Source organism: Harmonia axyridis, chromosome 1 (assembly GCF_914767665.1).
Source record: "Harmonia axyridis chromosome 1, icHarAxyr1.1, whole genome shotgun sequence".
Lineage (NCBI taxonomy): Eukaryota > Metazoa > Arthropoda > Insecta > Coleoptera > Coccinellidae > Harmonia > Harmonia axyridis.
Genome location: NC_059501.1, coordinates 61,793,941 through 61,819,873, shown reverse-complemented (window position 1 = coordinate 61,819,873; position 25,933 = coordinate 61,793,941). Strand labels below are relative to the sequence as shown.

General features: G+C 32.5%; 1 protein-coding gene across 2 annotated transcripts; it reads right to left on the bottom strand.

Moving 5' to 3' along the window:
• Positions 1-17,785: 17,785 nt before the first annotated feature.
• Positions 17,786-25,702, bottom strand: LOC123671622. 2 transcript variants are annotated; one of them, XR_006746135.1, is made up of 5 exons: positions 25,565-25,702; positions 22,762-23,285; positions 20,086-20,595; positions 19,879-20,028; positions 17,786-19,130 (listed from the first exon to the last, which is right to left on the bottom strand). XR_006746135.1 is itself a non-coding variant. In XM_045605588.1 (3 exons), exons 1-3 carry the CDS (start codon positions 20,179-20,181, stop codon positions 18,990-18,992), a joined length of 387 nt encoding a protein of 128 aa, XP_045461544.1. In that variant the 5' UTR covers positions 20,182-20,773; the 3' UTR covers positions 17,791-18,989. The 2 variants fall into 2 exon arrangements, 1 of the variants encoding a protein (XP_045461544.1); XM_045605588.1 differs by lacking the exons at positions 22,762-23,285; positions 25,565-25,702 and having other exon boundaries at positions 17,791-19,130; positions 20,086-20,773.
• Positions 25,703-25,933: the final 231 nt, after the last annotated feature.

The window sequence follows — 25,933 nt, the reverse complement described above, 5'->3', positions numbered from 1 at the left end:
GTCAAGATTTCATACAGAGTTTACTTTCTGTTCTTTCTTTCAAATATTAATTACAAAATTGAACTAAACGACAAAATGAGTGTATGACTTACCTTCGTCAAGTAGAATTCCTTGGTTGAATCAACTGAAGAGATGAAACCCTATCTGGCAATATTTTTTAACTCGGGATTGGTTTTTATTTCTGAATAGACATCAATTAAATTTGATTTGGGTATTTTAGAATCACATTTTTGAATCATCTTTTAAAATTAATCCAGAATTAATTGCTCGTCGGCTCGTGGACGTTTCTAATTTCGTAATAATTTCCAGATCTAAGGTAAAAGAGATGAGGAAAAATTTACTTAGGTTGAGGACATTATCATATGTTGTTATTTCTCGTCCATTCAGTTTGGAAGAATTGACATCTGCAATTAAATGCACAAAAACTAGAAAAGCTGATGGTTTCCTGAATTCATGAAACATTTGAGGACGAAGGCATCATCTTGGCTTTTGTCCTTCAATAATGATATATTGAGTTCGGGTAATTTTCAAAATGAATATCGTAAAGCAAAAGTAATTGCTATTCTAAAGTCAGGTAAAAATTTTTCCGATCCAAGCAGACCCGGTTTTGCTCCACTGGAGGTCCTCGGCTAAATGCTAATTTGAGCCCTCCTTCAGGAAATAAGACGAGAATCTCCCACGGCAGCCAAAACGTGCTCTTGAATACTTTTAAATTATGGTTGTTGAGGTTTGAATGAATTTCAAAATATTTTGCTTCAAACAGCAAAATTTAGATTAATTCATTATTGTTTCTGTAATAATTGAAGTAGAATGAGAGTTCAATGACAGACGCAACTACAAACATGAAAATGAAAAACACAAGACAAAAAATAGTTTAATTTTAAACTGAACTTCAAGGTGACATCCTAGGTATATCGATACTAAAAAGTAAAATAGGACCTAATATAATAATGAAATAAAATTATAAAATAAATTATTATATAAAGTAGGTCAAAATGAATACTGTTGTTAACAATATACATACAAAAAAAATTCGTTAGTAATTAATGATTTCACTAACTATCCCATCAGTCCTTGGTAAGTTCTATACAACTCCTGCCCATGACATTAATTATGTCATCTTCAAGTCAGGAAATAAATCTCTTTCTATATTCATAAAAAGGGCGAGTTCGGAAAGTCAGCAAAATTCTGGAGAAAGAGCGCTGCATTTTATGCTGAATTAGAGATTTACGTTGATTTTACGAACGCGTTCTCAACGAAATAATGGTTTCAATGTCTGTGAATTAATATAAGAAAACTATAATTGTCTGCATGCCGTGATATTATTTTCTTATGCTATTTCAACGTTCAAATAAATCAAATCAAAATTAGGTTAATCTATTTCATTTTGTCACATAAAAATATCCTTATTTATTGCATCAAAAAGGAAATACATAGTTTTTTGAAAATATATTTTTTATTGTTTTATGTAAAGAATTTCCTTGAACAATTTTTTCATACAATAATATTTGTTCGGGAAATATTTTTTTAATAGCAATCAAAAATAAATAACACATCATTATTAATAATTAATTGATAATTGAACAATTCTGTTCATTTAATCATTTCTTTCATCTATTATTCTATTACTTCTATAATTCGAGTAAAAAAGCATTCACCACAATTCAATATTATTCAAATACACAGTCGTTAAATGTAGAATAATCAATAATCAAATAATATTAATAATAAACCTAACCAAACTTAACTTCACAGTGACAACTGACAAGACAACCCCTAGAAATGACTGCTATGACTGCATAAACATTTTCTTTCTCTTTCATTCGGCAGAAACATCGGTCTTTCGTTTCGCTGGAACCGATGAGGCATCGAATTAACCAGCACTGAATTCGAGAAACGTGATGGATCCATCGTACGCTGAACCATCAATAGTTTACGAACGCGCTGATGAGACAGCACTTAAAGCGCATTCGACAGCGCTGACTTCCCGAACTCGCCCAAAATAGGCTAGAAATAAGGTCTTGGCTTGAACTAGACCTAAGACGATTCTTGTTTCTTTTTAGCTCAAAAAGGTAACCCGTATACAAAATATCGTTAGTACAAAGTTATAAGGAACATACATACAAGTAAATGAATAAGCGCGATCCAGAGAAATCAAAAAGAACTGCGGAGACCACGAAAAGTTGCTTCTTCTGATTTAGGTTCTGAATCAATTTGACAGTTATCTAAATTTTCTTCTGCTTTGTTTAACATTTTGTCTGGGATTTTGTTCATCTTGAGTATTTTCGATTTTCATGAAACTTTTGAACTGATCTGCAAATTATTTATATAAATTATTTATGTTACTAATCAACTTCTTCCAACTTTGCAGGTTTGAAATACAAGAAAAGACTACAGTCGGAATATCTTCAAGCTTCAAGCTTATTTCATTAAACTTTCTTGCGTGTAACCAAGACAGGTTCTAAAATTTCTCTATTTGGACAAAAACTTTCTTCAATGCTGGTTCTAACACAGTCTCACATATTGCAAAATATGGCATGTAATTTTTACTGTTGAGACTGTAGGAGCATCATCTTTTGATTTTTCCCCAGATTTCCGTTTTTTCTTTGAAATTCTTCTTTCCGTGAAATCCAATTTCATTTCCACATATCCCCGACTTTTGCCTATACGCGTAGGATTTCTCCTCGCCGTCGGCTTCTCACTCCTCGCTAATAGGAAGATTCACTCAGTCCCAGATATTTAAAATATCAGAAGGGTAGAGCTCGGTCGTGTCCGGTCCTTCCACATATTATTATTATTATTATTATTATTCCACATAATATTATTATTTTCCGATTTACTGCAGACTCATGTCGCATACTCTTTTGTTTTCGTGTATAACTTCAACTTCAAAATGTTTATCATTTCTTTTTTCATTAATTAGTTTGAGGGTGATTGAAATGAATTCCTAGCGAAAGCGTAGTTCAATGTTTTAGTTTGCAAATATTTTGAACCACAACCAAATGTAAAACGAATGAAATAAATGAGTTTCTAAATTTTGATCATTGATTTGCCAAATTTCTGGCCATATGTCTGGATTGAAAATCAAACTTACCATCATGTTTTTCCATCAATTATCGAAGATAGAGCCTTATTTACCCCAATGGCTCCTATTTTTTCCAGTCTATAAAGTTTTTCGTGTGCGGTATGTTGTTTTTTGTTTCTTTCTCCCATACTGCCAATCGCTTGTAAAATGAATGCAGAAAAACTGCAGATTCTTTCACCAATCCAAACAAGTTTTCTTTATCTAGTAACTTTACTACTGAATCAGCTACTAGGTTCAAGACGTGATAGATATGTCATATTTTCATTTACCTTTTCAAAGTGAGCCAGTAAACCGTTATAACACTCTTTAATGTTATTTTCTCCATCGAATGAACATGAAACGATATTTGATTCCAGAATTCCGTACTTAGTTAATTCTGAAATTACTCACTTGTACAATGCGTCCACTCGAGTCTTCAACCACAGTAATTTCTAGAAGACTTTCATAAACTTTTCATCGAATGACATATCGTACAAAAATAGCCAATTGGTACATAACTGATTCCTATATCTTGGGTGAAGTCTACCATGATGAATCATGAATAATGCTATCGTGGAAGCCTTTCAAAATTATATTGCGTTTTATCGAAGCAAAGAAAATGAAAGATTTTGAAAAAAATGTCCTTACAGAACCTTGCCCATAATGTTTATTCGTTGTTCATTTTGAAACGTTAAAATGAAATAAACTTGCCAAAAATAACATATTTTTCAAAAATTTGTTTAGATTAGTTTTGTTTGGCTGGGGGCCCTCTGCGATCGCCGACCTGGCCAGACCGGGCCTGGATACAAGTTGTTATCGCCCTATAAGTCTTCTGAGTTTCCCTTTTAAAATCTTGGAAAAGGTTGATTCTATTCAGGATTGAACCTTATGTTGAGGATGTTCTGCAAAATTGTCAGGGAGGTTTTAGGAAAAATAGAAATTGTTTCGATCAGGTACTTAGTTCAACTACTTTCATTGAATAAGTTGAAAATAGGAGCTGTCTTCGTAGATTTGTCTGCAGCTCACGACACAGTGTGGAAGGATGGTCTGATTAAAAAACTACATAATCATTTGAATTGTGGAAAAATGATTCGTTTGATCGAAAACATGTTGTCTAATAGGTGACTTCGTTTTTTTGTTGATGACAAAAGTAGTAGTTTCAAAACGTCGAATAATGATCTTCCGCAGGGATCGGTTTTGTCTCCCATACTTTTCAATTTATACTTGTCTGATATCCCTGTTACTCCATCTGAAAAATTCGTTATTTATGCCGATGATATTGCTCTTTTGTTTCGTCATTCTGATTTTGGAATTATTGAAAATACATTCAATGATGATCTAAAAATAATGGAAAATTATTTTCTCTAATTCTGTGGTTATTCCGTTCATTCTTCCACATCTTGTAGAACAAAATGGTGCGAGAATATATCAGAAACGCACAGTTTTCATGGTTATATTTTATTATTCTATGTTGGTACTCCGAACTTTCCGCCACGGCTTTATCTGTCAATTCATCAATTTGCCTTAAAGAAATCAGTTCTGCCAACCAACATTTTTCAATGCAAAAATCACTAAATGATATTTATGGAAATATCTCATTAATTTCAATAAAAATTCAATTAATTAGAGAAAATAATGTATAACACTCGTACAGAAGGCTCATTCTACCACTCGTTCATTCCAAAACTCGCCACTTCGTGGCTCGTTTTTGAATTTTGAACTCGTGGAAGAATATCAATGCCTTCTGCACTTGTATTATAAATAACTATTCTTGAGTGGCGCTTATGCCCTAATTCAAATAAAACAGAAGTATCTTGTTTTCATTCAAATAATCAACAAAAATACAGAAAATTGACATAATTAAATAATTCCGTCTTGGAATCCGCCTATGCTCCCAAATATCTTGGCGTTAAACTTGATTCTACTTTGAATTTCAAGGTTCACTTGGAAAATTCGCGTTTGAAATTGAAGTCGAGGAATAATATCCTTCAAAAATTAGCAGAACCTTCATGGGGTGCTGATGCCAGCACTCTTCGTACGGCTGTCTTGGCCTTGTTTTTTTCTGCTGCTGAATACTGTTGTTCTGTTTGGTTAAATAGTGCTCATGTTCATAAAATTGAAGCACAGATTAACTTTTCTATGAGAATTATTAGTGGAACTATTAGATCTACACCTTAACATTGGTTACCGGTGCAATCACATATAGTTCTGCCTCATATTCGCAGACAGGTTGCAGTCAAGAAATCTTGGGATAAATTTCATTTCTACCCGAACTTATTTCCAATTGAATTCTACCTCCCAGATTCTAGAACTACTAGATTAAAGTCACGCAAACCTATATGGATTAATACAGACCTTCCTTCAATTTAATGAAAGCGACAAGGAAATTTGGCGTTCGGAATTGAGTTCTTGTAATGTCTTCAACAAAAGTCTTATCGTTGATCCTTCAGAAAGTTCTAGGCTTCAATCTTCCTAGTAAAATTTGGTGTATTTTAAATCGACTTAGGACTGGTGATGGTCGTTGTAATAGTATGCTCTTCAAATGGCATTCTATTGATAGCCCACTATGTGAATGTGATGTAGAAGAAACCATCGACCACTTGGTGAATAATTGTCCAATTTATAAATTTATGGTGATTTCCAAGCTACCCATTCAATTTCAGATCCTTTTTTAGAATGGGTCGCTAACTTCAAATCGATATAATTGAAACTAATATTTAGTACTCCTTTCTGGTTCTTTTTTTTTATGTTTTTATGATTCAATTATAAAGTCGTCAACCGTTGGTGGAGAGAGAGGATGGAAAAAATTTTGTTTTGGTTGAAGAGGAAGCCCTTCAATATAAATATGTCAGCTTATTCTGTAAACACAAACCAGTCACTACACCGATACGGGGAGACAGAGTTTTTGCTGAGGTTTTTATCTGTTCTCTTGTGTCATACGTTGAAATGAATGATGCCCTGTTTACATTTCCTCTGCAAATACTGAAATTACATCTACACATTCTCTCGTTGGTTATTTTGTTTAATCTTTTTGTTTCTTGGTTTTGGATTTTTCGAATCATATGAGTTTCTTTCGTTTGTTCATTTTGTTTTGTCGTAGTCTTTCTTGATTTCGGTTTTTTCGAATCACATTGTAATTCTTTTGTTTGTTCGTTTTGTTTGAGCGTTGTCTTTCTTGATTTCTTTGTTTAGTATCACATTTAGATTCTTTCGTTTGTTCATTTTGTTACTTGATTTTGGTTTGTTACAATCACATTTTGCTTCTTTCATTTGTTTATTTGTCCTATTTTTTTGTTCTGTAGATCTCATTTTACATCTTGCATAGTCTGAGACAATACGAACATAATGTTCCTTTAATTGATTGGAAGAATTGATATTAGTTACAGTGTTAATAATAAATAATAAAAAATTAAATTTTCACACATCGTCTCGATTAATTTCCATTCATTAAATAGAAAGCCTATAATTAAAAAAAAATCATTGAATTGTAATTAATTGAGAATAGTATTGTTGGTAATAACTCACCATGTTTTTCAAAATCTTTTGTATCAGCAAAAACAAAAAACAGCTGGAATATAAAATGTTCATAAATAACACTCGGTTTATGAATGAATACCAAAAAAAAATAATTAGTGCTCTTAACATAAAGTGTCCGAAGATAAATAAACACTCCGATCACTTAGTTCACTGTTAATAACATTTTTAATTCAGGTTTACCTGCCCATTCACTAATAATGTCATAGAATAGATCTTTTTTTCATCTCCTTCTTCTGCGCAACAGATTTATTGTTTCGCCAACGCTGTGGTTCCTCAGGTTAATTTTACATTCGGACAAAATTTGAACTCGTTTGTCTAGAAATACATAGACTACATATCTTTGATAATCACCTCATTTTCTTCAGAGTTTAGTTTTAGACCAGTATTAGGTTGTGAGGAATTCATGATATCAATGAATGTGGTTCCTCAGGTTAATTTTACATTCGGACAAAATTTGAACTCGTTTGTCTAGAAATACATAGACTACATATCTTTGATAATCACCTCATATTCTTCAGAGTTTAGTTTTAGACCAGTATTAGGTTGTGAGGAATTCGTGATACCAATGAATTTGTTGATCATCTTGCAGAATGCTACTGTTGCATCCACATTTTCAAAAACTTTGTTGGATTGGTGTATATCCAAAGCTACAGCTGTTGTAATACTGAATAACTAGAAAATGAAGTATATTTCCATTTCTACCTAGTGACAAAAATTTGATCCTACCTGAAATGCTAATCGAGAATTCATTTTTTCTCCATACTTTGGATAAATATGACTACATGTCAATTTATGAGCCATTTTAAACATTTTTGTTGACTCATATTCAATCAAGTTTTCAAAATGCGCAAACTCCACACAACCTTCTGGAATCTGGAATAAATGGAATATGGTGATTTTGAATTGAAGGGTTTTATACTGATGTACCCTAAAATTCTTCTTATTTATCAAATTATTCCTCAAACACTCGATTAGGTGTGGAAAATCAGAACACATTTTTAGAGTGCAGGTTTCATCCATGGGGTGCTCACACCATGGTGGACTGGTGTTTTCTATATTTAGGTATTTCCACATTTTCCTATTCCAGCTCGCCCTATCGCTGGTAATAGCGAATATATAGAGAACCGCATTTTCGCATAAAATTACACATTCAAGCATTATTTTCATTAAAATTTCGCCTGATATATCACCCCACTTAAAAAGCAAGCCAATGCTTGGAAACCATGACCTGCAAATGGCCAAAACATAATGACCAAAGCATGATCTGCAAGACTATTTTCCATTTTATGTGGTGTGTGACGCCCCAAATCGATAAGAAAAAAAGACTGGTATCTAGAAGTGCAAATAAAAAAGAAATTTTTCGGAAAACGAACCAAAAAATTCCAATTGGAATTTTTTAGTTTTAGAAACTTTACACTCGTCCACAAGCAAGCATCCATGTCGCTCCCACACTTCCATAAGCTTGTTTTTTTCTCATTATTTCAAAAACTTCTTTTCGGAATCCAAAAGAGCCATCAATATTCATGATATATCTGAATAAAAGAAAAATAATGTTAAGTTTCATAACTTCTTATGATACCTTGAAAGTGTGCTTGGACATGGCATTGTTAAAATTTATTTTCCCTAATGTGATTGTAAACTTTAGAACTTTTGGTTTTCATGAGGATGCAGGAATATAACCAATCAAGTGTATAACGTACTCTATTCTTTTTACAGCTACTTGAGTTAATAATCTATACTATATTAAACTCGTAAGCGCTCCTCCCACCGAAAATCGAACGATTTTGGACCGATTTTGCGGTCGAGTGTTCTCGGCTCTGGGAGAGATACGAGAAAAACTAAAAGTACGGGAAGAAAGAGAAAATGTCGAATTAACTCCCGCGGATATTCCCGTTTCCCGATTTTTCGGGATTACCTGGGAATGAACGGATAAAGTTTGGGAAATTTCCCGACGAATTTCCAGATTCACGTCGACGTGAACGACCAATAGGAAAATACTACGATGTCCTTGGGTAGCAACGGGCCTAGCAACGTCCGCGGCAATTGACGTTTCTAGAATATTTCTAATTGTTAGGTTTTATATTATTTTCACTGTGTCCATTATAGGGCTCTTGATGAATAGAACTATTTGAAATATGAATAACTGTATAATAAAATCAAGGATCAATCTAATAATCTATTCAAAATATTCTGACGTTTTAACATAGAATTAATAAAACCTAGTTCAATGCGTTTTAACGAATTCTGTGCTCATTCATGAAATCGTCGAAATACAGAAGATAACCCGATATATCGACTAATGATTATCAATCGCTACATTGGAAAAAATTTCCCTAAGTGTTTTACAACTAAATCCTCAGTGCTATCGTTGGTGGTGAGTGAAAACTAATATTTGATTGACTATATTTGAATAAATATATTGAATTTTTCTTATATTGACGGAAAAAAAGAGACATAATATCATAAAAAATGAGTATACAAGATCCGGGGATATTTCCCCGGATAATGAGATCAGTTACCCCTAAAACAGCCATAACAATTAATAACTTGAAAGACGAGAATAAATTCTCATTTGCAGACTTAACATTATTGAACAATGAAATTCAAATTTTAAAAAAACAAGCCACAGAAGAAGGAGATCACGAAATGCTATCACAAATTCAATCTCTTAGTCAAAACATAATAGCAACAAAAAGTGCGAATAAACAATCCTTTACATATGCGGTGTCCGATAAGGGACCTTATACAGTATTCATACAAAGTAAATCAAGCAATATTGGAAACCTCGATCCATTATCGTTGGGAAAGATGTTTTTCGATAACGATGATTTCAATTTTAATATAAAGAACATAGCTAGGAAGGGAAGAAATCGAATTGGTGTAGACTTTGCTAACCCACGCGAGGCAAATTTATTTGTGGAAAAAAATAATTTCGTAGATTACGATGTTTTCATACCTTCATATTTGTTAACAAGTATGGGGGTCATCTCAGATATCGGATTAAGCATCTCCGAAGAAGACATTATGAAATACGCGGATTCAACATCTGAAATCATAAAGGTACGACGCTTAAAAAGACGACAAACAATAGACGGTAAAACGACTTACGTAGACGCGAAGTCATGTGTGATTACATTCCGCGGAAAAAATTTACCAAATAACATCAAACTATTTCACAACATAATATATGTAGACCAATATATAAGCCCGGTAATTCAATGCTATAATTGTTTGCGATATGGACACACAGCAAAACAGTGTAGGGGTAAAAAAAGGTGTAGAAATTGTGGTTCACAGCACGAAGAGACAGAATGCGAAGCAAAAAAACCAATTTGTATTTACTGTAGTCAAAACCATTCTGCAGTAGATAGAATTTGTCCGGAATTCGATAGACAAAAAAGAATAAAAGAGGCGATGGCAGTTCATAAATACACTTACTTTGAAGCCAATATTATTTTGAAAAACAATAGTAGAAATTTATACGCGAATGACAAAGAATTTCCAAATCTAACAAAAAATAACAGAACTGATGAAAATATTTTACGAACACAAGCTACCATTAACAATCAATCGTACGCTCAGAAAGTTAAAGAAAGACAAACACAAACCGTCAACAACACACGTAGAGTCAGCACACCCATTCAAAGAAAAAGACCACCCCCACAAATACCGGGATATAATCATGAAGAACATAAAAAATGTTTAATAGATTCACAATGTAATGATAATATCCCCTACGATTGGGAAGAACTTAAAAATAATTCTAGAAAAGAAAATTTCGATATAATCGATAACGACTCAAACAACTCACAACCAAAAAAATCAGCGCAAGTAGATTATCTTCTCCCCCATTATTTTAAAAATTCACCTAATAGTAACAATAGAAAAATTCAACTACATCAAGATTATAAAATAATACAAGCTACAGCAATCGTTCATCAGACAACAGACGAATTTAAAAATGACGAAGAAGACGATATGGAAATCAATTTAGATAATTAAAATAATAAAAAAAATCTAATGACAAACAAAATAAAAATTATACAATGGAATATTAGATCTATAAATTCGAATTATGAAAATATGATTAACATTGCAGAGAGCTTTAATCCAGATATAATTTTACTATCTGAAACCTTTCTTAAACCAATTCAAAAATTAACATTAAAACACTACAAAACGGTAAGATAAGACAGAGATGACGGTAAAGGAGGTTTAGCAGCTTTAATAAGAAATACAATTGATTTTCAGAATTTTGAAATTAAAAATGACATATTACCAGAAAGAACTCAAGGAATGATCATTAAGATAACGAACCTCACCATAATACATATCTATAACCCACCCGATCTAAAACTTAATAATCATAAATTATCATCCTTTTTAAACCAAATTAACGGGGCTTTTATATTAACCGGAGATCTTAATTCACAAAGCCCGATGTGGGGCTCTGGTATAATAAATTATAACGGGAAAATCATGGAGAAAATATTAGAAGAAACTAACACGATTCTATTAAACGATGGAACTCCAACTAGATTCACAAAACCGGGCATCAACAAAAGCGCACCCGATATAACAATATGTTCGTCAAATTTGAGTAATAAATGCAACTGGGAGGTCATATATGACCCAGGAATGAGCGATCACTTTCCGATTAAAATTACTATAGGCATTGAAACAAAATTTTCTAATCTACATTTTAGATCAACAAGACAATACAAAACAAACAACATAAATTGGCAAAATTTCAGCGACAGCATAGACAGTTTCCTAGGAAATAATACAATAGAGTCAATAACAGAGTTTGAACATATGATGGAAACATGCGCCAAAGAAAATATCCCAATTGTTAAAATATCAGAAAATAATCGTTACCGGACGATTTGGTGGGATGACGAATTGACGGACCTGACAAAGAATAAAAGAGAAACATTCAGAAGATACACAGAGCATCCCTCACGGGAAAATTACATAAAAGCAAACGAGATCAGAGCTAAGGTAAAAAGAAAAATTAAAAAAAAGAAATTTGAGACATTTCAAAAATTTTGTGAAGAACTAACATTCAAGGATAGTAAAAGAACGTGGAGAATAATAAATAAATTCAAAAATAAATCAATAAGTACGGAAACAATAAAACAACCATCTCAAGAGGTCCTAATAAAACTAATGGAAAAATTAGCTCCTACCAACAGAGTCAATATCCCTTCAACGCGAAACAATTTGTTAACACCATTATTTAGTAGAGAAGAATTAAATCTAGCCATCAATGCGAAAAAAGACACAGCGCCAGGTATGAACGGTTTAACATATCCCATATATAAAAATCTGCCCGATCAGGCAAAACATAGATTGGTTAATATTATAAATTCACTGTTAGATAAACCCGAAACACTACAAGAACATTTAAAAATACTTATAATTCCCTTCATAAAACCGGGAGGAAATATTAACGACGTTAACAGTATAAGACCGATAGCATTAGCACCGTGCTTTATTAAAATTATCGAAACACTCATAAAAAACCGCATTGAAAAAAAAATAGAGATGGCGATAGATACAGACACTTTAATGTACGGATTTAGGAGAGGTAGATCTATATACGATAGTTTAATATATATGGTCAGTCGTATTTACAATTCCTTCGCTAGAGGACAATTAACAATAGTAGTTTTTCTTGACATTAAATCAGCTTACGATAATATCGACGTAGGTTTATTATTAGAAGACTTATACGAAATAAATATACCAACAAAACTTATAGAAATAATAAAAATGTTACTATTAAATAGACAACTATTCATAAAAGACATTAAGGAAGGAAAAATCTTAGGACCGTGGATAACAAGCCAGGGCGTATTGCAAGGCTCAATAACTAGCGCATCATTCTTTAATTTATATGTCCGAAGAATGTCAGATTGTGCAGAATACGGAGTGGATATGGGACAGTATGCGGATGACACATATTTGATGATAACAGGCAACGATGTATCAGTAATGCGCGAAAAAATACAACAGACTCTAGATCAATTACAAATTTGGTTGAAAAAACGTAATCTTACACTATCCACTAATAAAAGTACAGCTATGATATTCACCAAAAAACATTCACCCATAATTCCATGTTTCAAAATAAATAATGAACCGATACAATGGAAACAAGAAATAAAATATTTAGGTGTTACATTGGACAAAAATCTATCGTGGACAAAACATACAGAAATAATGTGTTCAAAAGCCTTAAAGGGAGTAAATATTTTGAGGAGTCTATGTAGAACCTGGTGGGGTGCGCACCCAAAAACACTTTTAATAATTTACAAGTCACTTATCAGACCTTATCTTGATTTCGGGTCCATAATTTATGGTGGATGCTCCAGAAAAATTCTCAATAAATTAGATACAGTTCAACATCAAGCTCTAAGAGCGGTGGGTAGTTTTATGAAATCAACACCAATTAATATTTTGATGGCAGAATGCGGAGAAACATCATTGGAAACACGTAGAAAGTCATTGGCACAAAAATTTATATGTAAAAGCTTTAGATTTGAAAACAATACCGTACTGACAGAAATAGAAAATATAGCGTTTTTTAGAGGATATTGGAACAACAAGTATACACCAGCCTTTATTAAAGCTTATTATTTAGTAAAAACCAAATCTCGCTGGATATATGGATCATCACATCTGCCATTCTTTGAACTAAATTATATAGATCACGCACATAAAGTAAATTGTCACATCTCGGAAATACAAAAATATTCCAAGACAGCCCCAGCAGACTTCAATAATCTCAAAAATCAGGAATATATCGGATACGATCACGTATACACATATGCGTCAGTAAATTTGGAAACAAAATCAGTAGGTATAGGAATATATTCAGATTCTCTGAATATAGAATACTCCGCCAATCTCCCAGGTCATTGGTCAATATTTTCCGCAGAAATGATGGCAATATGCAAAGCAATAAACATAATAATAAAGAAAAAACGAAAATTCTGTGTAATATTTTCCGATTCATTAAGTGCCATAACATGTCTAAGGGAATGGAAAATGTCATCAAATACAAACATAATTTCTATTAACGTTAAAAAATATCTTCACAAAGCTGCATTATTAGATTTATACATCGTCTGTGTTTGGATACCAAGTCATTCGGGCATAATAGGGAACGAACGGGCAGATATTCTAGCAAAAAAAGGTGCTTCGGAAAAGAACAAAACTAGCAAATATAGGGGAGATCAAAACGATGTAAGGAATATATTGCAGAGAAGTTTAGAGAATCAGTGGATAAAAGAATGGAATGATGTGGGAGTTTCAAAGGGGAAGACGTACACACATATGAGAAACAGAGATAAAAAGTTCACGCCAATTCGAAAATGTTTTTTGTTTGACTCTGAATTTGACAAATACAGTGTATCAACGATGATGCGATTGCGTTCCAATCATTGCCTGTCTCCGGAACATTTATTTAAAATAAAAGTATACGATAGTCCTAATTGTCAGTGTGCAGAATACGGAGATATAGTACATATACTGTTTAATTGTCAGCTGAACAGGGTAAACTGTGATATATTATACTATAAATTAACACAATTGGGAATGGAATGCCCAATTAGTGTGAACGATGTCGTTTTTAGCCAGTCGATTAAGATTATAGAGTGTTTAACTAGTTTTTTAAAAGCTTCAGGGTTGAAATTGTAGTCAATCGAATGTAAGTTTGTGTGTAACTGACATTATGTATGTGATGTTCTAGCCCTGTGTACGTTAAATATCCTTTCCATCCTTGGGAACAAGGGGAGAAATAGTAATATAGTGACTGGGTACATGACCTCCGGTCGAGCCCAAATTGCCCTTCCAATAAGGGTAACCTTGAAAGAAGAAGAAGAAATACAGAATGAAAATGGGAAACGTCAGATGATATTTTAATGGAAATGTTGAAATTTGGACGAATCGAGAGGAAATATGCAAGAAAAGATGAATCAGATGCGATTTATATCCCTTTTTCCATGTATGTTTTATGATATTTTCAAGCGGAATCGTTTTGTGTCGGTGGAAAGCTTGGTTTGCCAGAAGCCTCTACAGGAGTCATTTGGTTATTTGAAAAGTTTTTAACGAGAAATTTGAGGAAATAATAGACTGCACCTGTATGTACCGCCCTTTCATGATGGTATTTTTGCGTTTTGTTGATATTTTCATGGAAATTGGTCAAATCTTGAAGCATTCCGTTTCATGTGAATTGTCAAGGTAAATATATCATTTTGGAAAGATATCAGGATTTGAGGCGAAAAAAACTGGTAGGTAGAGATATTTTAATTCGATTTCCTTCATATTTAACGATTTTTTAAACGAAATTCATGAAAATTCATCAACTTATAGAATCTCTGTCACCAGTTATTGTGACATTATTCCTATAAGGAGCACAAATGCACCTAATTATGCAAAGGCATTGTGGCCTGGTCGTTAGGGATGCAGTCGTACAAACTGAGGTCTCTATGGGTTGCGAGTTCAAATCATGCAGCAGGTGATAATTTTTTTTTCTTATTTTTTCGCCAGTTATTAATTTTTATATTATTTGGCGGTGAATGCTTCGGATTATTGAAATGGATCAATTTTTTGTTTAGTCTATTGTGTGAATGATTTCGTAGTATACACATATAATTATGTTTCTCCGATTTTCAAAGTACATATAAGAATAACGATTATACATTGTTTTTTTTTCAAGTTGCCTATTGGAGGTTTTTCGATAAATTGACCGATTTGAAATTTTAAAATGAAAGGGATTCCTACATTTCCATATTATACAGGGTGTACAATTTTCGAGCGCCAATTATGCTTTTCTGTAAAATTGAAAACTTATGAAATCTGAAAATTGAAATTTCAAGTTAGATTTCTCTCACATAATTTGCGAAGATATACGTGCGATGAATAACGTTTATACAGAGTGTACATTTTCCGAGATGTCTCTGGAGAACTGAAAACTTTTCTTATAGTTGTCATGTTAGCTCTATAGGTTATCATTCAATTGCATAATTCTTGAAGGTATACAGGTGGGGATTGACGATTATATACAGGGTGTACAATTTTCAAGCGCCAATTATACATTTCTGGAAAATCGAGACCTTATGAAATCTGAAAATTGGAATGAGAGCTTTAGATTTGTTTTCTCTTGCATAATTTGCGAAGATATACGTGCGATGAATATTTTTTATACAGAGTGCACAATTTCCGAGTTCCAATTGGACGACTCTGGATAACTGAAACCTGTTGAAATCTGATAGTTGAGATCTTAGATCCTGGTTATTTTTTTTTTTTTTGCATAATTGTTGAAGGTATACAGTAAGCGACTGACGATCATATACAGGGTGTATTATTTTCGAGTACCAATTAGATTTTTATGCAGAAATGTGAAATATTGAACCATCGGATTATAAGCTTCAGGTTTTTTTTTCATAGTTTGTGAGGAAATATATTATAATTGATTTAAAATTATACTGGGTGTACAATTTAGTGGCAATTAGCCATTTCTGAATTATGAAATCTGAAAATTGAGATTATAGCTTTTACTTATTTTTACAATGCATAATTCATTAACTTATCAGACATATTGATTGGCATTTTAAGCTTCTTCTATGTGTTTCAACAAGAATTTTATATACAGGATGTTTCATGTGAATATACAGTTTATAAAGGGTCGAGTTGATTGTCACTTGATAGGAATTATTCGATATTATTCCCATCCTCAAATTACATACAAGATGCGCGTTACTCACGCGTATATTCATGAATCCTTAGTATCTCGCTTTATCTCAGTGCGATATCGATTTTACAGAAGATATGGGAGTATTTATGAATGAATTAAAAAGTAGATCTATGAGCTATATTGATCAACCTAAAACGTAGATCTATGGGCTATATTGATCTACCTACAAGGTAGATCTATGGGCAACATTGATCTACCTACAAGGTAGATCTGTGGGCAACATTGATCTACCTACAAGGTAGATCTATGGGCAACATTGATCTACCTATTAGGTAGATCTACAGGATATATTGATCTACCTACAAGGTAGATCTATGGGCGTACTAGTAATAATATAATAATAATATAATAATAATCTTTATTAATCCTTTAGATTGAGAACATTCAATATAGGACAATCATTGTATTCGATATAAAATGTTTTTCTTTCAAACAAGGTTTTCTATACGAAAAACGTAACTCTATATACATAGATCTTAGCATCAGCCAAGAAAGTAGTTGTTTTTTTATGGATATTTGACCAAAATAAATTTATAGGGAATATATACAGTACACAACTATTCAAAAGTAATGGCTAGTTGATCACACCAAAAATCTCTCAATTGTGGAGCTGTTACTTTATTTTTTTGCGCAGAAATTTGAGTTCCGCAAATAACTTCTAGAAATTTGACATCTAATCGTTGAATACCAGAAGATGAGGGATTCTTTTTTCCCCACCCGTGGCAGCTTCTTCATAAAAACCAAAAGATGATATTGTCCTATTTTCACATACACACTATCGGTTATTAAGAAAACAGGATCTCTCAATGTTAGAGCAGTCAGGAAATTCAACACATCACAGAAATTGACTGAAACGGTCCTTATACGCTTATAGTAGTGACAAATCTATTATGCTGCAAAACTGAATTGATTTATAGGGGTTTTTTTCTCAAAAAATTGATATAATTAAAATGTATTTTGATATATAGTACCTAATTGCTTCTTTCTTTCTTAAGCATAGCATATACACAATCTAGAAACTAAATCTGCCCTCAGTGTCTCTCTTGATGAATCTTCCTTATGATGTTCATAACCCAAGATGTTTTTGGGAGAAAAATCTGACAATTTGCCTATAATTTCAGAAAGACAATTTCTTGTGAGTAAGTTTCCTCCCAAAAATATGGACTCCAACATCATAAAGGAAGCTTATCATTTTTTTATGGATATGCTAAAAATCCCGTTTTTATATTTTATAAAATAATTGAACTTTTCATTTTCATTAAAGTTACGAGTCTAAAGTTAAGCATAAATAATATTGAACTTCAAGAAGTCTGTGAGGCGAGGTACTTGGGTCTGATGTTGGATACAAATTTGAGCTGGAAAAGCCACGTTGACTCCATAATCTAGATTATAATACCGATTTGGGGAACATGTGGGAAAACATACTTCAAAAAAATACAAACGTTACAAAATAAATTTATTAAAGTGTTGTTTAATTATGATCGATTAACAAATACTACACAACTTTACTCTGATTTGCAAATACCAAATTTGAAGGAAATATTAGAATAAGGACAATGTAAATTAATTTTTAAAATCATAAATAAAATACACAAGTGCAATATAGAGTATAAATTTACGAAAGATATTCATAGTTATGAAACAAGAACACATCAAAAGAGACAAAAGTAAAAAGTCAAAAAGGGCTGAATAACCCAATAGCACAAGCTTCAAAAATATTTAATCAATTACCTACTTCCATAAAATCTGTCAGTTCAATTGGTAAATTTTCTGATCAAAAAATAAGAGAATACTTAGAGTTGGTGTAATGTGATTTTGTCCGCTTTTTCAATAGAATGTTAAGTTGGCATTTCTGAAATTTGTCTTGATGTGGAACTGCGATTCCTCAAGCATCAGGTGTGTATGTAAGAAATAAGATTCTATTTACTAACAAAGGCACTGGTTAATTTCAATGGAATTCTGTATCTACTATCCTCGATACCAGTTTAGGGTACTGTTTAGAGGATTGTGAATGTAATTTTTTTTGTACTTGTGGGTTTTATTCAATAAATCATTTCGAAAAAAAATGTCCCTCCCCAATATTGTTTCTCCACATTCTTCACATTTGGTGGTCCTTTTCATTTTTTTCAGGCAGAATCATATCCTTCATCAATTTCTACGAGGTCCTCTTCGATTTCATAGATGATTTTTCCTATTTCAAGTCAAAAACAAATTTCTGCTTTTTTTTTCAGGTCTCCAATATGTAGCAGGGATTTCAGCATTTCCCCCCTAACATTTCTTCCCCTGGGTAAAACCAACGATTAGAGGGACATCAGGCGAAATATTTGTCCAACTTGTATTGATTCAGGATGAGTATTGCATCCACCTTCTGCTCTCATCGTCCCAAATTAGTGCTGTAATATATATTACAGTAACATAATCACCTCGAAATGATCTTGGTTCAGTCTTGATGTCATCAAGTATTTGAAACCAAGAGTAAATAAATATTTTGTAAGGTCTAGTGTACAAGTAAAGTTGCTTTAAACCCTTCAAACGTAGATTCTGATAAAAAAAATCTTCAGGACAACATTGCTTCCAGGAATCTAAACACACCAAGATTATATCATCTTCTTCTTCTTTAAGTGCCTATCCGGTCCGGGTGTTGGCAATCATCCTGGCTATTTTAACTTTGTCGACAGCCGATCTGAAGAGCGATGTTGTTGTTGTCGAATACCAAGTCCTTAGGTTTTTCATCCACGAAATTCTTCTTCGACCTGTATCAAGATCCTGTAATTAATTCAATTGCAATTTAAATATGTCATATATCAGGTCGTTTCAATATTTTTCATCATATCAGATCCAATGAATGACCTCATTAGCAAATAGTTGAAGAAATTATTCCCCTACTTTTGTAACTCGGGAATGCCAAATTATAAGATATAATTGAGGTCACAAAATGTCCACCTCGTTGGCATTCTGAGTGTCTACATTCATTAGCCAATAAAAATGATACTGAATTATTTCAATCCATATTTGTTCAAAAAGAGGCTCTTCGTATATGGATACCATTTATTTAGTATAATCACCTCATATTCTTGAGAATCAAGCTTCAGCTCATTATCAGGTTTTGATGTATTCATTATATCAAAAATCCTATTTATTTTCTTGCAGAAAATAATAGTATTATCATTATTTGATTATGCTTTTATTGATATACTTCCAAAACTAGTGCAGTTGTGTTGCTGTATATAAATGAATATAAATAATGTATAAAAATGACGAAATATCAAATGTTAACTTTTCTTCAATAAAACTCATTCTTTATGTTTTTCTATTCCGACTCTTCCAGGCGTCTGTGAGACCTCTCAGAAGCTTAGAGCTTGTGTGAGTTTGGAGAATCAGTGAAGAAACTTTTTTGAATATACATAAACCAAATCTAGATTGTATCGATTCATACACGTGAATTAAAGTCCACATTCTATATTTATAATTTAGGTGGAACTCATTTGGGAGGATACTTCAAGTTTTATTTTACCTGGAATGCAAGCCTTGTGTTCATCTTCTCTTCTTGTTTATAAGAGTAAATATGGCTTGCCATCAATTTGAATGCCATCTTAAATTCTTTGATGAATTCATGCTGAAACAGTTCTTCGACATAGGAAAACATAACCCAACCTTCAGAATTCTGAAAAAAAATATTAATGGAAACATAATATAATTAACTTGATTTTATCAGTCATACCCTAATCTTTTTTTTTCTGTTCATTGAAGTATTCCTCAAACATCTGATGAGGTAAGGAAAATCGGAACACATTAGTAGTTTACGAGTGGTATCCATGATTGTAGGCTATTTTATACACTTAGGTGTTTCCACTGGCGGTTTCATCTGGCTCCATCACTGGTTATGATAACATCTATGTAGAGACCATCATTTTCACTGATGATGACACACGGCAACATTATCCTGGCCAAAATTTCCCCCGTCACATCACCTCCACTTAGAAAACAAGCCAATGCTTGAAGACCATGACCAGCGAATGGTTGAAACATTATGACCAAGGATGGTCTCCAAGATTCTTTTCCATTTCCTTAGGAGTATAATCTCCCAAATCGAAGAATCCAACAAATTTCATGGTGCTTTTTTCAATTTCTGTTTGTTTTTGAAATCTTGCATTCATCAACAAGAAGACATCTATGTTTTTTCTTCATATATTTAGTTTTTTCCTTCAAAATGGAAATATTTCTGATGTACCTAGAAGAATTGTGTCATTTGATATTGAAACTATAAAATATCTGTATGTTGGAAGCATACTGTAATTAAAGTGTAGTATACACCGCGATGGCCTATTAGACGTTTATGGAGAACTAAGCAGAACTTTGTGCTGAAAATTGGCATGTTGTGGTTTGAGACAATGATCTTTCTCCCTAAAATATTTTCAGATCTCTACAACTTCCGGTTATACCAGAATAGTTATTTATAATACAAGTGCAGAAGGCATTGATATTCTTCCACGAGTTCAAAATTCAAAAACGAGCCACGAAGTGGCGAGTTTTGGAATGAACGAGTGGTAGAATGAGCCTTCTGTACGAGTATTATACATTATTTTCTCTATTTCATTGCATTTTCATTGAAATTAATGAAATATTTCCATAAATATATTTTAGTGATTTTTGCATTGAAAAATGTTGGTTGGCAGAACTGATTTCTTTAAGGCAAATTGATGAATTGACAGATAAAGCCGTGGCGGAAAGTTCGGAGTACCAACATAGAATAATAAAATATAACCATGAAAACTGTGCGTTTCTGATATATTCTCGCACGATTTTGTTCTACAAGATGTGGAAGAATGAACGGAATAACCACAGAATTAGAGAAACAGACTACTACTTTCTTATTTCAAATGGCACACCCAGTCTATGATTGCATAATTAGATATCTTTTCTGATGAAAATTTCAGCAATATGCCATACCTTGGTAAAAACTCATCGGTTTATGAGTTATTGGATTCTTATGAAAGAATGGTGCCGATGGGAAATGTTTTTTAGAAAATACCCTTATTATTTACGAATCTGTGAATATGTACTATTATGAACCTGTTCGTGGTTTGGACGAAGAATGTACAGGGTGTTTATCAGAAGATCATGAACGTGGATAATTCAATTTCATCAAAACTCAAGATTTTCAAATAAGAACCTATATTTTTAATCATATCTACGTACCCAAACCCTATACCTGAAATGAATAATTCAAGAGTTATTGAGTGATAACTTTAAATGAGGAAAAACCGCAATTCCAAACTGTGTGGAGTAGTCTGTGACTTCCGGAAAACACTAAAAGAAACTAAAATTCAATGTTTAGATAACTAAATTTTACATTGTAAATCACATGGAAAATTTAGTTATCCAAACATCGAATTTTAGTTTCTTTCTGTTAGAAATTGCGGTTTTTTCTTATTTGAAATTCTTCTTCGATAACTCACAAAGTATTCATTTCAGGTATAGGGTTTGTTGAAGTAACTACCACTCTTTTCATACGCACAATCGATTGAAATAATAAAAAATATAGGTTCTAATCTAAAAATCTTCAGTTTTGATGAATTTAAGTTGTCCAAATTCATGATCTCCTGATACACCCTGTACATTTTTAGTCCAAACCGCGAACAGGTTTATAATAAATACTATGCATTTGCAGAATCAAAAATGATGAAGGGTTTTTCGAAAAGCAAATTTTCTGCCGAAATATTCAAAAAAATGTCCCCATCACCACTTCTTTCAATCTCATCTCAATAACTCATGAACCGTCGAGTTTTTACCCAAGGTATGGCATATTGCCGAAATTGTCGTCAAAAAAACTATCTAATGATACAATAGTATACTGGGTGTGCTATTTGAAATAAGGAAGTAGTAGTCTTGTTTACGGTATAAACGGAAGTTATAGAGATCTGAAAATATTTCAGGGAGAAAGATTATGATTAGTTTTCCATAAACGTCTAATAGGCCATCTTGGTGAATCACCCTGTATATGTGATTTCCCACATTGTTTTCAGTTTTATCACCTCAACTTGAAACTCATATTTGAATATCATCATATAATGTGAAAATAATATATTTTTTCATAAATTTTGATAAGGCCAAAATAGGTCTTGAAAACCCAATAAATGTATCCCAGTGTATAGATTACGCATGGTCTGTAGAATAGTTAATATTAACGTTTATTCAAAATGATAATACAGTGTATACTGATTGGTTTCGAGAAATTTCAGAAAATAATACCTAATTATGATTGTGCTGTACTCAACCAGTGTAAATCAAATGAGTTGAATAATTTCAAATGAAATTTGAGATTGAGAATGGAAGTAAAATCAATTAGAATATGTATTATTTCAGTTGGAATTTTTAAGTGGAGATCTTTACTCACCTTGAGAGTGTACTTGGGGACGGTAAAGGTCGGATTTTATTTTCTCTCATATGGTTATAGAGTTTTGTACTCTTGATTTTCATCAATATACTATTTTTTTTCCTGTTTTTTTTACATTGACTTGACATACAACAAGTTCTTATCATCTATTGTTGTGATACTGGTAGATCTTCGATGAAATTATCATTTTTTTTGAGTCTACCAGCTCTTTTTTAATATTTACTACAATAGATTTGTTGATCCTTCTGTTTCTCATGTATAATTGTTGGTTGATTTTAATTTTTTTTAGTATGGGCCATTTTTTTGCTTTCAAGTCTTCAACTTTTCGCTTGTAATTGAATAGTATGAAATACCTACATTTATTTTTATTGATAGAAATCCAAACTTGACAATTGGTACTCTTACTGCAGCATGTTTTTTCCCATCCAATATCCTCTAATAATCCTGAGAAGCTCTCTGAATTATTTCGAATTTTGTTCAGACATATTTAATTTGATTTTTCTGAATGTAACACCCAGTATAATCTGTAAAAAAGACCAGAATCTCAATCCTGTGAATGAACAAATGGTGTAAATGAGATAGCAATTTTTCTATAGTTTTTGAGATTCTAATTCATTACTTATTATTCTTATTATTTCTTCACCCATACTTGTCTTTCAAGAAAAATTTTCGAAAAAAATTGTTGCTTCAACTAATTTTGTTCTCATAAAAAGCCTTTCAATTTTCATAGTGAAAATCAGGGGCAAATATTTATTTATTTATTTATTCAATGTCAACCAATGATTCTATCAAAGATCCTTTTTACAAAATTATACATAATAGTTATTTATAATACAAGTGCAGAAGGCATTGATATTCTTCCACGAGTTCAAAATTCAAAAACGAGCCACGAAGTGGCGAGTTTTGGAATGAACGAGTGGTAGAATGAGCCTTCTGTACGAGTATTATACATTATTTTCTCTATTTCATTGCATTTTCATTGAAATTAATGAAATATTTCCATAAATATATCTTAGTGATTTTTGCATTGAAAAATGTTGGTTGGCAGAACTGATTTCTTTAAGGCAAATTGATGAATTGACAGATAAAGCCGTGGCGGAAAGTTCGGAGTGCCAACATAGAATAATAAAATATAACCATGAAAACTGTGCGTTTCTGATATATTCTCGCACTATTTTGTTCTACAAGATGTGGAAGAATGAACGGAATAACCACAGAATTAGAGAAAGAAAAATTCCAGTACACTAACAAATTACAAATTTGATAACACAAATACAGCAATATGAAATGAAGAACAGTTTCATGCAAATATAAGAACACAAAAATTTAGCATCAGTAAAATAGATTTTCATTAGAAATAACGATTAACAATCGACCTTAGCTCTTTCTTGAACATTCTCAAATTATTAGTATGTAGCTTAGCTGTGGGATCAACAATTTTGTTCCACTTTCTCTTTAACCTAAAAATGGCTGAGCCATAAATATAATTTCTATGAGTTCCACGCTCAATAAGCTGTCTTGCACATCCAAGCTCATGAGGAACCTCCCTTTTAGCCAAAAGCTCGAGAACACCCTCGCAATTTATAAGACCCATTAGTGCTTTTTTAATAAAATAAACATCATGATATATATGAAGGGATTTAATAGACTTTAAGTCCACAGACAAAGCAAACTGAACTGAAAATGTTCAGTATAAGAAAATCTATTGCCCATCTTAGACGCAAGGAACCTGAAGAATTTATGCTGAATTGACTCCAAAATCGGAATATGATCAAAAATATTTTAGACATCATTGAAAATGAAATAATAATACTCTTTCTCTATTTCAGTATCGTAATGAGTTCATTACACTTCTAAAAACAGTGCTGTGTTGAACTCATTACAGCATCGTTTTCAGTTATATTTTTCGGTTTGTAGTTGTCTATACTGACTTCCAATCCTATCAAAATTCAACACATGTCAAATTGTCAAGAAAATAAAATTTGGATTAAGTGAAATGATTTGCAACATTATATTCGCAATTTCTCTTAATTCTGTTGGTGTTAAATCAATTTCGTCAGACATAATTGACGAGTTTAATGCTTAATTATAAATTATTTCAAAATCCGAAACGTACGATTCAAAATGAAATTCCGTAATCTGTCAATTTTCTCAACAGTCACATCAACTGCCAAGATACAATAGAAATGTCACTAGAATGTATTATCTCAATTTTTCATTGAATTTCGACAATATTTCACAAAATTTGACTGAAATAGAGAAAATATCGTCTAATACTCGTTGCAGAAGGCAATTCCAACACTCGTGCGTTCCAAAACTCGCTCCTTGGTCGCTCGTTTTTGAATTTCGCATTCGTGTTGGAATTGGAGCCCATTCTGCAACTTTTTCAGAATATACTATCATTGATTCTTTCTTAATTAAAAATAAAATTCGAAAGTTTATAAGTAAACTTATCTACACCTAGGTCAAAGAATTTTTTTACATATTTTCATTTCAATACTAGAGACCTGTATATCTTCTGTACACATTAATTTCAGAATAGCTTTCCAAGAATCCAATCACCAACTGATTTGTGAAGGGGCATTGTCATGCTTGAGCCGAACCGAAAACAATAAAATCCCCCTTCAATAATTGAATACAGAAGACATTAGAATTTGTCACTCTATAAATCTATATCAATGTATTAATATGCTGTAAATCAATATGTATCCTCTCATTTGTATGATGGGCTTCCAAGAAGGGGTATCATTTTCAAAACCCTCAAATTCTAATTTCTATTATACTGAATACAGTGAATACTTACATGAATGCTGGTTTGGCATACTTCAATAATTTCAGACCACCAATGGACCGAATGGGAAAATGCTTTGAGCAAATGAATGCACCAATAGGTAGCTATTTCCCAACAGAATCTAGCCATTGCTTCCGCTTGTTCTCATCCTAGAAATAATAGATTTTCATCAGCTACCATGGGAAAAATAAAATATTTCATTAAGTGGAGATGAAAATTAACTCTACACAACAATTTGTTCGCTTGTATTCTCGCTGGAAATTCTACATTTACTATCCAACGATCGGTTTAAGGCCCGGTGCACACATCCGACTTTTGTAGTTACGACACCGTTGCTGTGTCGTACTTGCGGCCTGTGGTACAAAGAATCAAATGGGAGCA